The sequence below is a fragment of the Coloeus monedula genome (genome assembly GCF_965178545.1).
Source record: "Coloeus monedula genome assembly, chromosome: 6".
NCBI lineage: Eukaryota > Metazoa > Chordata > Aves > Passeriformes > Corvidae > Coloeus > Coloeus monedula.
In genome coordinates this window covers 41,501,953-41,519,937 of record NC_138786.1, presented here as the reverse complement: position 1 = coordinate 41,519,937, position 17,985 = coordinate 41,501,953, and the positions used below count along the sequence as shown (strand labels likewise).

The window sequence follows — 17,985 nt, the reverse complement described above, 5'->3', positions numbered from 1 at the left end:
CACCAGAGGGAAGCAGAGCCCTGGAGAAACCCATCTCCTGCAGCAGAGCAAAGGTATGGACACCTCAATGGCTGTGCAGAAACCGGAGGACTAAGCACGGAGCTGACCACTAATGTCACAGAAGGCCAGAGAACAGGAGCAGCTGAGCCTGGGGCTTTTCCTCTCCATGGCAGCCTGCACTGGCTGAATCCTCCAGCTGCAGGCTTGCAACCCTGTCCACCAGCCTCCTAGTCCTGTGATTCAGGGGAGGTTCAGGAGGAAGGACCCTGTGGCCAAAGCCACAGCGTGGCATCTTACAACTCAGCGCCATAGTGTCAGACAAGAGAGTCAAACAAAATGAAGTTTCAAGCACAACTCTTACAGCAAGCCTTGACAGGGCAGATTAAATAAAGCAGTTTGCTAGGCTGCATAATTTCAAGAGCTTGACTGTATATTCACTTCCTGGATGGTTCAAAGGCCTCATATAAATGCAGCTTCACACAGAATAAAGGCTTCCCCAGGCTCATGTACAAAGTCAAGGCAGACCCTCTGTATCCTAAACCAGCATAGAGGCTGGGTGAAAGCAGCATTTTTTAATCAAAACCTTCTCTTTCACTCGGTTTATTTATGCAAGAACTAGACTCTCCACCCTTCCCAGAACAAGGAAGGGTTTTTTCCTCTTCCCCTAACCTACCTCAGCCAGGGCCAGGCAAAACAGCTGACTCTGTGCTCTGGTTTTGTCCCTAGCTGCCAGGAAAATGCAGGCACCAGGACTAGGAACTGCTCTCCCTTTCATCCACATGGCAGCTGTGGGTGCAATCGTTTTCTATTAGAAAGGGCTGCCCTCTTCACCCGTAGCTGGGAAGAGCAAACTATTCTCTGAAGTTGATGTCAGAGCCGGGAAAACCCTGCCATGATCCAGGAATGATTTTGTATTGTTCCAACAAGGACAGCTCCTTCGGGAAATGTGCAGCACCACAGACAGCTTCTGCTGTTCCTTGTTCTTGCTTCCTTTCTCCCTCAGCCTTTTCCTCACTTGCATGAATTACAATTCTCCCCTGTTGCAGCAGTAAAAACTCAACCCAGCTCCATACCTGTACTTTATGAGCCTGTCCCAGGTCTCCCTCTTGGCCGTCATGCCCTTTAGCAAACACTGGGAATTCCTCACCATCTGTAACAGTTCTGTTGCTAGACCAAGAAAAGGATGACTTCCAGCCCTAAAAACCTCCTCTTTCCTGGGAAGAGCCAATTCTTTGGCAGAGAATTTGAGGACAGCAGTGTTCACAGGCAGAGAAGCCTCAATTTAGTACCACCAGTGATGGGCTCAGCTCCCACTGCCTCTTTTCTCTCACCACCATGTAACAGGCCTCCTGTAACTGCACACAGGATGCTGCTGATGCCAGAGTCCTGGCCCCCTCAAACACACCCCACCTTGCAGTCGTTGCACAGTTTTATTTCATTTAAAATCCGCTGTGTTAAATATTTTTGTTACAAGTTCTGTGTAGGGGGTAAGAGTAATAGACTCTGCAGGCACTAGCAACCCCCTCACCCCTCAATTCGTGTGTGCGCTATCAGATTAAGAACTGCCCCCCTCCCCCCAAAACCAGCACCCGTGGGCTGGGATATACATTACAGTGAAAGGCCTGGCCCCCCCAGCTGTGTGTCCGCTGGGAGCAGGCCAAGCCCCCGCACGCAGGAAGCCAGCAGTCAGATCCACCGCCAGTGAGCTGTGAGTCAAGGAGAGTTGCTGGGGGCTGGTTCTCACCCCCATGTGAAAGGGTTGTCCCCAGGAAGTGCTACCTCCACAGAGGTCACGGGCTCTGCCCACCCTCACAGGAACATTCATGCCACAGTGACCGGGCTAGTGAAAGACAATCTCCAAGGGAAAGCAGGGGAGATGCCACCCCGTGTTACTGTCTGTGGAGGGAGTGTAACTAGGGCGCTGCCAGAAGCATGACACCTACCTCAAGCCCTGCTCTGACCAAAACTTTTCCTGCAAGTGGCCTCAGGGTCAGACCACCCTTGCAAGGCAGATGAGTGTGAAATATTTTCAAGCAAAACATGGACAGGACAGTAGCGTAGCCTTTCCTCTCCTCTCCTCTCCCTCCCAGAAACCTTAGTGCTAGGCAATAAAGCTGAACCCGCCATGGAGGGGCAGGGAAGGGTACCCTAGCACAGCAGCAGCAAGCAGTTTCCAGTGGTATAGGACAAGCTAGAGGTGAGTTTGGTGCTGAGAGGGAGAGGATGCCACACCGATGGCTCTGGAAAGGCAGTGCCATTCAGTGGTTGGCCCACTACATGGCAGCTCTTGTGAGATACTAAACCTTCATTAAACAAAATAGGAAAGGAGGTAGGAGCTATCCCCGTAATTCCCTCTGGGACAGCTCCAATCACAGCGGAGGGAGAAAGACTGGAATGACTCCTGCCAGTTCCTGAATGCCCTGCATTGTCCCTGCTGGTGCTGCGGCCCTGTCCTGGGTGGGTTGTGTGGGGGTGTGGCTGCCCTACAGGTCGAGCAGCAGCACGCGGGGATCCTCCACCGCTGCCTTGATCTTGCGCAGGAAGGTCACAGCCTCTCTGCCGTCGATGAGCCGGTGATCGTAGGTCAGTGCCACGTACATCATAGGCCGCACCTCGATCTGAGGAGGGACACGGGATTAGTGAGCTCAGCGCTCCTGCCTGCATGATCCCCTCCTCTCAATTCAGGGAAGACCTGGCTTTTTCCCGCCCTGAGTCCACGGTTCAGGCCCTCCTGGATGTGTTCTGCCTGGCAAGGTTATCTACCTACCCACCCAGGCTGGGTCCATGCCACACACCAGATTAGGTCCCTTCCTGGAACTGTTCCTTATCACAAAGGCTACAACCTCCTCCTTCCCACACCTCAGCAGATTATAACCAGTTTGCCCCCACACAGATAGGACAAAGTCCTCTGCAACAGCTGAGGCAAGTATGAGGGCCAGGCAAAGGTGCCCTATAGCCATTAGTCTCTGCTCCTCCTTCACAGTAAAGCGTTTTAGAAGTGACACCAGTTCCTTAGAAAAAGGTCCTCAATCTGCTGAGCCCTCTCCTTTGTTCAGTAAAACTCCCTGCGCAGGTCCACCTACCTTGCCTCCCACAGCCACAGGCCTGTCAAAGATGGCATGCATGCCTAAGATGGCAGACTGGGGTGGGTTAATGATAGGTGTTCCAAAGAGTGACCCAAAAACCCCACCGTTGCTGATTGTGAAAGTGCCACCATCCATGTCTTCAATGGCCAGTTCATTCTTCCGTGCCTAGAAGAAAAAGTAAGGTCTTAGAAAGCCACACAGATCACAGAGACCAAAGAACAAGGGTTTGGACATTCACTCTCTCTAGGAATAAATACTGGTTGCAAGAGTTTTGCTTATTGATTTGCTCAGCTGAAAATCAGCACAAATTGCTCGAAAATGCATCCTGTCTTTAGAGCTGAACATGTAGTGGCTTTGGGGAAGGATTCTCTTCGCCTTGGCTCTCAACTCATGCTTTTGCAGGAGACAGACACAGGGACTTCTACATCAGGGCAGTTCAGCCTTGGCCTCTAAAGACAAAGGTGAAGACTCACAACATCACTAATGCATAGACTGCAGTCTTCTGGAAAGGCAACAAGTAGAGCTGTCCTAGAAGGCAGAGGCACAGCCAGACATATAACTGGATCACTCCCCACAGCACAACTCAGTGTGTTAGAGGTCAGAGATGATGACACAGAGAGACCAAATCAATACATGCCGATCCAGCACTCCCAATTCTTTCCATTCCTCCCAACCCTCTTCAGAAAACTTTCCTTACCTTCTCCCCCAACTCGTAGATAGCACGCTCTATGTCAGCAAAGTTCATGTTTTCTACATTCCTAACCACAGGGACCACCAGACCCTGGGGAGAAGCAAAGTCCATGAATAGTAAATTCAGTGCAGTGACACACAGATAGCTGTCATGGGGCAGGAACCTGGACACAGCCCTGGAGAGTTCTTGCCTCCCCCTCAGCCCACAGCAGAGGTTGGCAGAGCTGCCTCACACCCTGGCAGCCTGACATGACACACATCAAGGGCTGACACCTTAAACTGAGTCATCATCTTCGCCTTTTTTAGCCTATATCATAAAATCAACCAGGTCTGTCTGCATCCAGCTCCGCATTAATTCCTGGGTGACGCACTGGGATATTTCAGCTGGCACCTCTTTCTCTCACCACTTTATGCTGGGCATCCCCTAGACTTTGGGAGCAGTGACAGAACTTCAGTCCTTGTCAAACCTCTGCCTCATAGCAGAACCTTCTAATCAAGATGGCTACTCACTAATTCAACATCTGTAACTCCATCCCACACTCTCCCTGGACAGAAAGATGTCTGTGGAACAGCACAGCGAAGTTAGCCAAAGGACAGGACGTTCAAAGCCTTTACTACCTATGTCATGACAAAAGAGGGTTTCCCTAATTTGGCCCGACTGATTAACAACTGAGATCTATATTGACCCTGTTACCACATCTCTTATCAAGATGAATATAGTGGCAGAATATTCTCTGTCCTCCATCTTCTCTCAAAACCCATCTCAGCAGTCCATAATGTATCAGATGTCTCATTTATATAGTAAGTCTTATCAGTTAATTTCTGCTGCACCACAGCACAAAGCTGAGTTGGCTCAAAGTGTATGACCATCCCATACCAAAGGCTGCAGGAAGCACGGACAAAGCATCCAAGGTACCTACCCGGGGAGTTGCTACAGCAACACTGATGTCCACATAGTCCCTGTACACAATCTCTTTGGTCGTGTCATCAATCACTAGAAAGAGAAAACCTTGTGTTACATATGCAGAACCTAGGATCGAGGGTTTGGCAGGCTACAAATCGTAAAAACTTGCTCATGTCTAGCTTTAACTAACTCCAGAGAAGGAGCTGTTGCTGTACCTGTGGGAGAAGCACCAGGACAGACAGAAAGGGAACAGTCCACACAGCTTAGTCCCCCGCAGTTATTCTCCCCTTGGTTATTCTGCTCCTCTGGATTTCAGCAAGCACCTCTGACACCCCCAGGAACTGCACTGTGCCTACAGCCGTACACCACCTGTACACCAAACAGCGGGCTCTGCCCTCTGCAGGCTGTCTATGCATGGCCCCAGCCCCACTCCTGGTCACCCTTAGAGTACCTCTTGGCAAGCTGTCCTCTACCTACGTAAGTGGCTTTAGCAAAATCAGCTGCAGCATGCAGGACTGTCCCCCTTTTTCCTGTGTATTTGTCTTGCTTCTCCAAGCTACTACTCCTGCCATGGACTTGGCCATTTACTTTCCCACATTCTGCCACATTCCCTAGACATGCAAGTCATCAGCAAGGGTCCCCACTCACCTGCATTCACAACAGGCTGGTCCTGCAGAGCAAAGGCTGCAGCTTTCACAAAGGCTGACATGAAACCTAGCTTCAGGTTGTGCTTTTTCAGGAAGGTATCCTTGTGTACAGTTCTCATCTCCCGAATGTTGCTGCAAAACATAGAGTAACACTGGCAAACAGGGAGTCCAAGAAAACACTGTTCCCCCACTCTGTAACAGATTTGTAACAGCCCAAGGATACAAATCTACTCCACCAAGTGGGCAACCTCCAGTATGCTGAAAAACCCTTCGCATATCATAGGTACTGAACATGGCTCTAAGGTTCCTGCCACAGGATCAAACAGAAACTGGTCCTGGACCACGAATTCCACAGGACAGGGTAAACCTGCATGGCCCACACTGCCAGGCACAGAAGCAAGATGGGGCATGGCATATTTCCTGTTTAAGCCTGATGTTGCCACCTATCCTCTGGAGACACCAGGGCTCATACCAGCATGGCACCACAGACAGCAAATACAGGTGTGGCTGGGCTGACATAAAAGGGTGAAAAACTGGGAAATACCAACAGCAGAAAACATGCAGGAAAGGAAATCAAAGTGATCAAAGGAAAATACCTCAATCACTCTGCAAGTTCAGCACCAGGCAGCACACCATCACCTCTGTACCCAACTCTCTGGCTGTGGGAGTTGAGTGAATATGAAAAGAATTTTCCCAGGTGCTACAGTACTGGGTGCCAGTCCACCCACAGCCCTTAAGCAGACACATCATGTTTCCCCACTGCTTCTATTAATCAAAATTGAGGCCATTTACAAAACATCAACCAACCTGTGGCTGCAAGTGCTGCCTATTCCAGGCTAACACCAGATGCTGTGGAATCGCATGGTTCATCCCTTCCCCCTTCAGAGACCTTGAGTCTTTGAAGAGACAGTTTCACCAAGGAGCAGGGTTTTCCATGGTTTAGAGTGTTTGTTTTCCTGTGCCTAACCTTGTTTAGGGTTAGGATTACCGCCCAAAGACATTAGTGCCTCCCAAGACACAAGGACCGCAGCAATGAGGATGCAGCTTGCTATGGAACTGGCTCATTATAGCCTCCTCCTTTCAGACACTGACCCCCATGGGAAGCAGGAGGCCCCAGCACAGGTCTTCACGAATCAACTTCACAGTAATCAATCCAAACCACATTAACAGATGCAATGAGAGCCCCAGGCTGGCGTAAAGCGACACCTCAGTGAGCCTCTGAGAGGAGATAAAGCTGCAGCACTTCCCTCCAATCAAGACTATTTTGCCAGACTTATTGTTCTGAGACCCAAATATTTACATGTTTTGTCTTAAGGAGTAGCATAGGATTTCACAAGGCAATTTGATTTGGGCACAATTTCCCCTTAATGCACTGTAACATAAGCTGCCCGCCCTCCAAATACATTAGTGTGCTCAGTCCACGCAAGCACTTGAGTCAGGAGCCCCCCACCTGCTTGAGGGGATGGGGAAGGGTGCTACTCTGTCTCTGGAAAGCTGTACCATCTGACAGCAAAGGCCTCACACCTATGCAATGCTCACCTGAAAGGCTGATGAGCCCTGGCCAACTTACTGGAACTTAAATACCTCCAAAAGCAGTAACCTGGTGGAGTGGCAGAAAGCAGATGCTACATCTTGCTGTCTTCTAACAGCCACTATATGCAAGTGATACTAACCCCTCCTGGTCTTCTGCTCAACATTTACCAGTCTCCCACCAAAAAGCCCACAGAAAAGGAACCAGAGACTACCCCTATTACAAGTAGCAGATGACTCCCAAGGAATGATGGGCCATTAGGAAGCTATGTATCCCCTCATACCACAACACCAACATGGTCCTGAAGAAGCTGCGCAGACTGTGGTACACACCTAAGAAAGAGGTCCTAAAAGACAAGTTGCCAATCTCTCCAAAGAGAACCTGCAAGGTTTTGACTGCTGTTTAAAGGTGACTGTCTTCACCTGTTTCTACTCATACAGGGAAAAAGAGGTTTGCTCCTCACCTCATATCAATCTCATTGAAAGTAGTCAGCATGGCACAAGTATTCTGAGCCTCTTTCAGCCGCTGAGCAATACGCTGACGCATCCTATTCATTTTCACCTGCAAATTAAAAAGGTATAAGCAGAAGCTGCCTCAAGCTCATCCAAGGGCAAAATGCACAAGAAACTCAAAAGGCCCTTCTCTTGCCATCTGACTGACTACTAACAGATGCCTAGGGCCAAGGTTTTCACTCCAGGTAAGGAGCATGATGGACTGAGGAGTTTATTTCACTGCTCAGCTCAACATGCACTTGAAAAGCAGTGCTGAAATGCATCACAGTATAGCTACTTCTGACCTCTACATTCCTCAAGACCTCCAAGCATGCATAGCTTTCCATGTGGCTAACATGAGAAGAGCAAGACTGCTAAAAAAGCAGGTTGCTCAACCATGCTCTCTTAAGAATGCACATGGCAGCTTCAGCAGCCTCAACCCTTTGCTGAGGGCTTGTGGACAGACCAAGTGGACCACACTGAGTCCTTCTGTCCTCAGTCAGCGGAGCTCAAGACAAGACTTTTGCCTAGAAAAGACCTATGCCAGATTGGTCCAAGCTCTTCCTCTACACCACTCATTAGTGGTTCCCTCATGTAGAGAATTTTCCCATCTGTCACCGCTCTACTGAGCTGGGTGTGCACAGGTAGATATGGACACATCCGGAAAACTCAAGGCTTATGCCAGAACAGATTATCACCTAGCCAAAGAAGTGCTGGCAAGGCCCTGTTCCCACAGCTTACCCTATGCTCTGATCTGGCACCTTTGGTGGGCACTGCCTCCCCAGGAGGGGCTGCCGCTGGGGCTGCAGCCGGCTTCACAGCAGACACTGAGGGTGAAAAACACATCAGTCAAAAACGGAAGCCAGGTAGAAAAAGCCCTGAGGTAGAAAGCACATTTGAGCTTCTTGCTTAAGCAACACAGTGTGGCAACAGCCTTGAATTAGGCTGGGAACGTTCCAGGCATAGCTGAGCAATCCAGTCTAGAGCATGCAGGGCAATACTGCGGGAGGCCTTCACCACAAATGCCTCTATTTGCTGTCTTTAATTTTACACACTCTCCCCCAAAGAAGAGAGGCTCGAGAACAGGAACAAATGGCTGTTGCCTCACCTGGTTTACTGTCAATGGGCTGAGTTGACACAGGCGGCACTGGTGGCATTGTAGTGGGAATTGCTGCTGCAGCGGGGGGGGGAGGAGCAGGTGCAGCTACAGGTTCAGGGGCTGCAGGAGGAGGAGGGGCTGCTGCTGGTTTAGCCTTGGCAGGAGCAGCTGAAAGAAAAGGAAGAACCATGGTAAGGGCACCAGCTTCCACTGGCAGAGATCTGTGAATCCAACCAACCTAACAAAAGTAAACCCTCAGGCAGAGTGCCTTTATGTGCTCAGCACTACTGAGCTGACTGAAGTCACCACAAGAGAAAGTCATTGCGAAAGTGTTCTACTCATTGACACCCTTGACCTCACTTGAGCAGGAGACAGGATGCTACAGAGATGCGGGCACAGAAGGGAGTTAGGGGAATTCTCAACTAGTTACAGCTAAGAGCTCAATCTCCTCCAGAGGGAACAAAAGAGAAGATCCCCCTCAGAAGGACTAAAATTATACTTTTCTAATGGACAACAGAATAGGAGTATTTTCTTCCAGTTACAGAAGCAGATGGAGGAATTATTTAACCTCTCTCAGGATCCCTCTAAATGCTTTGCTTTCATCTGCAGAAAAAACTGGTGGAAACACAAAGGCCTATGCAAGTTACACATGCCTGACTTACCTCCAGTTTTCCTGAGTTTGAATAGAGGTGTCCCCCCTTCCACTTTGCCACCATCGGGTACCAGAAGGGCTTCAATCACACCAGCTGCTGGGGCTGGAACTTGCACTGATGTCTGAAAAAAAAGAACATCAGTGAAATTTTCCCAAACACTGGTTGGAGAACAAGTGCCCAAGAGAAGATGCCAATATGTGCAGACACACATTGTATTTGGCACAGACAGCAGCTATGTCTCACACTATTTGCACCAGCTTTCACACCCTCCACCGGGATTTTGTGCCAATAGTTAGAAGTTTTAGGAGATGCTGGCAGCGGAACGTATAGCCTGATCTCCAGGGTACAGTCAAGGGTACTGACCCACTGCCAGCATCTTCCTGACAGCAAGGCTGAAAACAGAACTTGGCAGAGAATTCAGCAAGAGCTTCAAGGCTTAAGAGTACTTTAAGGGGTGGATAAACTTAAAGCCTAAATTTAAAACAATTTGAAGACAACCTATGGCTTGCAGATTTCTCCTTTGTTTAAATGCAAATAGGTTTCAAAACTTAGAGCACTCAGATTGGAAGGAGAAGTAGAATTACAACTCCAACAAACATCAACACCAGTGATGATTAATCAAATGGATGAGTAAGGGTTATCAAGAATTCTCACTTAAGGCACAGCAAGTTTTCATACTAGATGAGAAAAGCTTTTCTCCATGAAGAGAGCAGGAGACACAGTCAGGGCCCTGCAGGCTCTAGCAGCTCTTAGCAGGAGAGAAGCCATACAGGGTACCTGCTACAGAATTAGAAAAGGTTTTGGTCCAAAAACTCCTACCTTGTCTGTTTCAATCTCACACACCACTTCATCTTCTGCCACTGTGTCTCCAACAGCTGAATAACAGATACGAAGACCACTGTGAGGAGGCAGGTGTGCTCTGGCCTCCCCTCTTTACCCACAGCAGCTTCCCACACTAACCCATAACTTTATCACCCCAGTTCTCCACAACTTCTCCACAAAGAAAAGACTAGCTCAAACAATCTACTGCACAGTTAAGAGTCTGATTCCAGCTTAGGTATCTTCCTTCATCCAACATCACAATCACCCCTGACAGAGAGGTGATGAGGCAGTAACTGCAATCCTTACCCCTTAGGAGAGCTGCAATTAAATGCCTCATTTGTCACAGACTGCAAGGCACAGAGCAGGATGTCAGCCAGTGAACTGCAATGCACCCCCAAGGTGTCCAACACAGCAGTAAGTGATAAGAATTTCAGGGAAGAGGCAATTGCTTACCTTTCTCCCACCTGACATCTCCTTCTGTGACTGACTCTGCAAAGGCTGGTGTGTTCACCGTAACCACGTCATCCCCTGTGAGAGAGACAAACAGACTTGACTGCATTTAGAGCTAAAAATTTCTTCATTGCTTCATTCTTGTTATCACAACTCTGCTAAAGGGGGTAGGCCATCAGACATCAATTGCTATCCGTCTCCTTGCTTCAACACTGATCAACATTTAAACACCAGAGAAATTCACATTTGACTGAAAGCCACATTGTGACACGAATGCCAGACAAAATCTTTAGGGCCCTGGGGATATAAACCCTGAGTCACCCATGCAGGCAGGACAGCAGTGAGCCTTGACCAAGGACAGAAGGTAGCTTGGGCTGTTGGCAGGACAGCAAGAGGTAGCAAAAGAAGCATCACACTAATTCCTGACTTTTTACTTACTATGGACCGCAGTGGTTCTGAAGTAGCGGACAGTGAAGACACTGGAGCTATTTACTCTGCAGAAAGAGAGAAAAGTATGAACACAGAAGAACATTCCTCTGCAGGCTGCCAGCACCAAGCTCTGATGTGAAAGGCTGCTTGGCTGTTCTGATGTATTTGCTCCAAAGGACTCCTACTTACTGTTCAAGCTGCAACAACCCAGTAAGAAAGGAAACATTACATCCTACCATCACTAGTGCTCTCAGAAATTCAGTGAGAACTGACATGTATGGAATTTTAATTTAGACAGGCAACCCAAGAGAACCTTCATGGTTTAAATACTAATTAAAGGGTGACCTGGCCAGCCCACATAATGTCCAAGACTAGTGCAGTAACCATTTTTTTACCTCCAGATTAGGACTGTCATCTCTACAGAAGTTGTTAGATTGCCCAAAAAAAAAATTAGAAAAGCATCATAAATTGCCTATGGCAACGCATCCAAAACCCACCTATTTCCCTCCACCATGTTTCTTCACAGGGAGCTAGCAATGCCAAGCATTCCAAAGGATGATTTTTGTATCTACTGACATCACATTTGGAAAACCAAAACAAACGTGCTTTAGCATTTCCTCTAGCACAGGCTACTTTGTACAAACAGACCGGTATTTCACGCTTTTATGTATGTACTCTTAGGGTTATTTCCCCAAATATTTTTTATAAGATCATCTCAGTAATGCAAACCCCGAACAACAGCTCTGCGAACGACCCCACTTCTCCTGACAGAAAACCTACCAGGATACCATCATAGAGCAAACAACACCTCTAGTCAGATAATCAAAGAGTAGAGATCCATTTATCGCTAGTTTCCTCATTCTCCTCCCTTCCCTGCCTCAGTATCTGATTGCAAAGCTTGTTTTCTAGATTTTGTTAGGGCTAGCTCCACGCTCCTATGATGTGCACAAGGATTTCATGACAGCCAACCACGTTCTGTTTCTCAGACCTCAAATCTTATAATGGCTAGAGGAGCCCCAGTCTCCCCACATGACAGTTTTCCTGGGGATACTTACACAAGCTTCCTGCTGTTTGTGTAAGCCAGTCCTTGGCTCCCAGACATCCCTGTGAATGAGAAAGGAGTTACCCACAGGAATACTATCCAGCTGTCCAGCCCTCAAGTATCCCCATCAGATAAAAGAAGGCAGAGGACACCACTGCCCACCCTGAAAGAAGTTTGGGACCAACTGGGGAATACATCCATGCAGAGACACGTGACTGCCATCAAACCTGCCCAGAGCTTGCCAAGAACAGTGGTCTTGTCTTCATCCAGATTTACAGGGATGGGAAAAACAGTTATAGCTTGGCAACAAAGCTAATAAGGATAACTTTGAAAAGGGCAAACAAAGCAGCAGCTACCCCATTCAGAGCAAAACCAGAAAAGAGCTATGAGGAACCACCTCCAGGACTGCTGAGTTACTCACACCCATACAAAGGGTAGGAGCAAGGTATCAGCCCTGTAAGGGGCACCCCCAGGAAGCCTCACAGTCGCAGAGACAGCTAAGGAGGAAAAAAAGACTGAAAAGAGGGTGTAGGGCAGAGTAATGAGCCACCATCACCACTCTTCTCTGCCCATTCCCTGTCCAGAGAAATTGTTTTCCAAAACTCACAACAGGGAAATACTTGCACAGCTTTCCAGTTTCACATACCCCACTGTCCCCTTCCCACGCTGCTCATATGCCCTGACACTGCAATTTTTATTACGAACTGAACTCCTTTGTCTCTTACAGGGTACTGAGCAGTTTTCCAGACTGATCTTAAAGAGAGTCGGCGTAGTAACTGGAGAAAACAATTATCTCAGTTACACAATGGCAGAGGGAAGAACCATTTCCTCACTTGATTTTTTAAAAAAGCAATACAATTTCTACACCATCCCCTACTAAAGAGTTTATATTGGAACTCTAGAAACCAAGAGATAAGCAGATTTAACTGGTTTCTCAAAGTGGAATCAGAAGTGAGTGAAATAATGCTATATAAACACAGTACAGCTAGGAGAAACAGAACTCTAAGGAAAAACAGTTTAAACACTGAAGTGGAGTTCACAGGCACACTAGATTTGACATGTTACCTAATATTCACCCATCATTTTCAAAAGAGTTTATTAGAGAGCTAGGGCTCTGCAACAGCATGTGCTTCAAGCACTGCAATGCTTGAAATACATTGTGCTGCTGCTGTGAAATCTTCACCAGAGCCAAATGGATCAAGCAGCATGTACATCAGGCAAGCGAGGCACTCCCATGGAAACTTAGCTCATTGCATTGTTCTTCATAACATGACTGACAGAAATAAACCCCAATCAGACCTATTACAAACCTCCATCATCAGCTCTGTTCTTTCTAGGTTGTCTGAAATGAAATAAAGTGTAAGACTCACCAGACAAAGGGCATCTTGCCAGAGTACAGCTCCCCTGTCAGAGAGAAGAGGATGTATCAGTATTGCAAGACGACAAATCCATCCTAGAAGGACTTTGTTTCTTCCCTGAGATCTGAATCAGACACAGGACCCACCATTTCCATGCTCCAGTCTGCAGGCATGGCACTTCCCCACTGTGCTAAAGCAGGAGAGCACCTATGTCCTTCTCTTTCCTTTGTCTCCTCCCAGGGTGCTTTACGATGCAGTGATGTTAAATTTGATGCTTTTGTTTTTCAGTTCTGGCTCCAGCAGTTTTGACCTTCTCATGCACATTTTCCTCTTTAAGAAGGAACGGATTTCCAATAAAATTTGCTATGAATGAGAAGGTGAAGGGTAGCTACCGGATATGATGAAAAAACATCCCATGATGTTTACTCCTACAGTCATGAATGCAGCATCTAGAGTTTTTAAAATTTTTTTCTAAAGCTATGGGGCCTTTGAACTCCAGAAGGCCAGAGTTCCTCTCAATGGCAAAATTTCTACTGCTGTCAGTAAGCCAGGAATTCCACATTCTTCGATGTTTCACTTCATGCTTGTGTAATCATTGACTGCACTCCTAGCTCAGCATAACAGTGCTCAAAAAGCAGAAGACATTTCAAGATATTCTAATTACTTCCCCTACTGTTACTACATATTTCTCTCACATCAAACCTGCAGGACAGAAGACGTTAAGAACTCTTTAAAAGTAGTAGTAACCACGACTGGCTTGGAACAACAGCAGCTCAAGAGCTCAAAGCACCCTTATCCAGCAGCTAATGTAAAAGTTAAGATTTCCTTCACACCATCAGCATGTGAAGTTTGTATACAAGCCCTGATTTCAGCTTCAGCAAAGCAAGCAGGATGGGATATAACTGACATTAAATATCAAAATAATTTGAGGAGCTGTGTGGCAAGACAACACAGATACCAAGGACCGACAATATATTTAAGCTTGGCACACCTCCTACAGGACTGAGTGCTGTAGCATACAAAAACACGTTCAATGAACACTTTGTATCAAAACTACTAATAGGCCTGGAATCAAGCCCTTGGTGGTTTAATTATCCAAGTATAAATGGATTTGGCTTCTTGGATAACAACATAGAGTCAACTCAATGACCATGGGACAATTCAACAGGGTTATGATTAACTGTGCCAGGGATGCAGGCAGCCAGTCTGACTTACTGCTAAGCTCCAGTACAACACCATGCAGCTACCCTGCTTGCCATTTCACTGCAGGGATCAACGATCCTGAACCAACAGTCCTGCAAAACCAGCTTCAGGCAGGGCCTGCTGGAACCCCTGCCCCAAGTCTGGCTGGGTAAGGGGAAGCAGGAAGTACTGTGCAGACTTTGTAGAGTCATCTTGAATGCTACAATGCCTAATCCTGGTGCAGCACTGGCCCCTGCTAATTCAGACCTGGTTTGTGAAGAGCCAGCTCTAAGCCAGGATCAGTAAGACAAACGCCAACTTAACTCCACTGGGTCAGCTGTCTAGAGCACCACAATCCTCAGCACTCTGTACTGATCATATTTTTCTCACCTTCTGTAGTGTCCCAGATAACATGGGGTCAATCACAAATAGAGTATCAAGTGACTTGAGTTCCTCTCTACCCATTAATGTTTTCCCTGGTGCTTTATTAAAAAAGTGGTTAAAGGCTTTCCTAGCATGCCAGACAATAAATTATTAAGAAAGGAACAGCCTCAGACTGAAGCAAAACCAGACAATTTTATTTGCCCAGGACCAGTTTACCGTGGAGTTAAAACAAACAAACAAAAAGTTCAGAAGGCCTGTCCTAAAATAAATCACTGTGAGAAAACACATCTGCAGCTCTCTTCCATCAGTGGTGGCAAGTCTGTGTTCTACAACCGCAGCAAATTAAGGGAAAAATTGCTATCACTCTACTCTTCATCTTTTAGGTTAAGAAATTAGGGAAAGAGCTTAAAGTGAGGAGGAAGCCACTGCTAAAAGATATTGAGATATTCTGCAGAACTGTTGTGTGTCTCTCCCTTAACCACAGTACCTCAGAGACGGACATGCAGCTTCAGGAGACACATGACAGGGCTACTTCCTGTTCCATTTTTTCCCTGAAGGAATCATTCTGACTGCACCCGTTTCTGGAGCACCGGGCTAAATCTGCCCTCTGCCTTCCATTGGGACTTTTTCAGCAAGAACGGAAGTTATTTTGGTTTTGCTACCTGGCATTAGCACTTTGGGCCACTTTAAAAAGTGGGGAAAGAAATCTTGGTCTAATTAGCCAGTGACTCATGTACCAAGTGATTAATTTTTCCCTCTCGTTTCACGTGACTTCTCAGAATCGTATTTCTAACTGTTATTACGTCAAAGTGACCCGGGCACACACCGCCCCAGGCCACACCTTTCAAGGAGCCATCACCTTCCAGCAGGCCACTACGCACTGAAATAAATGATGGACTACATTAACTAAGGAACAGTCTGTATACCAGCAGTGAGGGACCAGTTCAGGTACAGAATCTGATGAACTTGACAGTGCAGCTCGTTTCAACAGAGGCAAACCAGAAGGCCAGTGCTGTGCAGCTCCAACAACAGGCAAAGCAGCAAATGGTTCTCCAGCCATAGCTTCTTCAAAGCAAAGGACCTGCTGCTTCGACAAGGATGAGCACAAACCACTGCTACACACAAAAACCCCACTGCGTGGCTTTCATGGATATCAACACAATTATATATAGCATGGGAGGGCAGATGCCAAGATGGGATGGAGATAACAATGCTGAGTGGTGAAGGATACTGTTACTAAGACAACAGGATGAAAACTCCTCCAGCATGAGGGGAGGATCAAACAGAGAGGAAAAAAGTTCTTTACGAACTCCTCCCCAGATAAACAGAAGGATTTGATTCTCAAAGCATTGCATGCAGCTCCTGACCAAACCAATCTTTCCCAGACTAGCTCTTCTCTGGACTTCTTCATGTCATCCTTAAGTGTCTGTCTGCCCCTGCCTTGAGTCTTACATGCTACAGGCTATTGATGCACATTCATGGTTTCTCCTTGAGGTATGAATTCAGGACCTTTTCTTCTTTTATAGGCAGTCAAACCTTCCTCACCCTCATTGACTCCACTCTTCTCCCATTCAATCCTCCACTTCTGAATTTTGTACATGTCTACTGTTCCCACTTCTGCCATCAGAGGTTTGCCAAGTTCTGAAATTTCTTTCTGTCTCTCCAAAAAGCATGTAGTACACCACAATCAAAATTTACTTCCCATATTGCTGCTCAAATGGAAATCAAACTACTACTACAACTTTTCCAGTACATCTAACAGGTTAACTAGCATTCAACCTAAAACCTCCTGATTTTCAGACTAGTTTTGTAAAAGGTCTGAATACTCCATCTGACATCTCCCTGGTCTGTACAATTACACAGCACCACTAAGAGCTGACAAAGTGTAAATATTGCTAAAATGCCATTTTAATAAGCTTGTTTAAACTGCATTATAATCAATTTGTCTCTACATATATGTATAGCACACTGTAACTATACAGTTACTTGTAAGTTGTTCATAATGCAGTTTTACATGTATACACATGTATTTATAAACACAAACTTGTCACTACCTTACAATCAGTTGTCAACACTTGCTTGCCTACATTTACAGATGTCTAAAATCAAGTCTCATGCTCTAAGGCTCCAGCTGGTCACTGGAAGAGAACTGATCTTTCTCATCCTGTCGGTATGCACATATATGTGTGTGCACATGAAGCTGTGCATGTTTGCAATTTAAATGGAAGATGTGTCCAGCAGTCACTGAACGACAGGACCCAACTGGCCAAGGGCAGCCCCAGGGTTAAGTAGCTATTGGGCTCTGTCAGCCCACGCTGCAGCCAGCAGAGGTTACCGCCGTTTGCAGCGGTTCAATGACTGCCCTGAAAAGCGACCACAGAATTCAAACAACAAACCAGATACCGGTTTGCTGCCGTTCCTGCACCGGGCGCACCCCGGCCGTGGGGGTCTCTGCCAGCGCAGCCGGTGGCTGCCAACAGCGAGGGCCCCAAACGCTACAGCCACTGACAGGCGGGGACAGCGGAGCCCGAGAGCGGCGGCGCTCGGAAGCCCTTCCCGCCGCTCAGCGCTGCCCGGTGCCGCTGCGCCGCCGCCCTTCCCGCCGGGCCTGGCCGGGCCGGGCCGGGCGGCAGCGGGGCAGCGGCACCCGCTGGGAAGGGGCAGCGCCGCGCTCACCGCGGCCCTTGCTGGGGGGCAGCCTCGCCGCCCCTCCCTGTGCCCGGCTCTGCCGCGTCCCCGGGGCGGCGGTGCCGAGCGCCGGGCAGCAGGGGACGCGTCCCGGTGCCCTTGGCGCCGCCGACCTCGCCCGCCCAGCCGCCGCTCTCCCTCGCTGCCCCACTCCCCGCGGCCGGTGCCCGCGGGCCGTACCTGTCGGAGGGCGCGCAGCGAGCGGCCCAGCGCGCGGCCGAGGCAGCGGGACCGCCACAGCGGCACCATCGCGGCGGCGGCGGCGGCGGCGGGAGGGGCCGCAGGGCGGACACCGGAACCAGGCCCAGCGCGAGCCGGAAGCGCGCGGGGCCGGACCAACCTCCTCAGAACGAGGGGAGCAGCCGGGGGCGGGACCATCGCCAGCGGGGGGCGGGGCTGTGGGGCAGGGCAGGCCGGGGACGCGGGGCTACTAGTAATATTCCTGTGTAGTACCGTACATGTAATAATACATGTGTGATCACATTCTACATAATATAATATGTTATATGTTATGTTACATATTTTTATG

The 17,985-nt window shown here is 48.1% G+C and overlaps 1 protein-coding gene across 1 annotated transcript; it reads right to left on the bottom strand.

Annotated features, from left to right (window-relative positions):
• Window positions 1-337: 337 nt before the first annotated feature.
• On the bottom strand, window positions 338-17,783 carry DLST (dihydrolipoamide S-succinyltransferase). Its single transcript, XM_082283748.1, has 15 exons — window positions 17,637-17,783; window positions 13,215-13,248; window positions 11,858-11,906; window positions 10,812-10,867; window positions 10,377-10,451; window positions 9,921-9,976; window positions 9,111-9,222; window positions 8,458-8,616; window positions 8,091-8,176; window positions 7,322-7,419; window positions 5,329-5,459; window positions 4,697-4,770; window positions 3,784-3,867; window positions 3,084-3,251; window positions 338-2,618 (listed from the first exon to the last, which is right to left on the bottom strand). The coding sequence occupies exons 1-15, from the start codon at window positions 17,703-17,705 to the stop codon at window positions 2,484-2,486; spliced, it is 1,386 nt and encodes a 461-aa protein (XP_082139874.1). The 5' UTR covers window positions 17,706-17,783; the 3' UTR covers window positions 338-2,483.
• Between the last annotated feature and the right edge of the window lie 202 nt (window positions 17,784-17,985).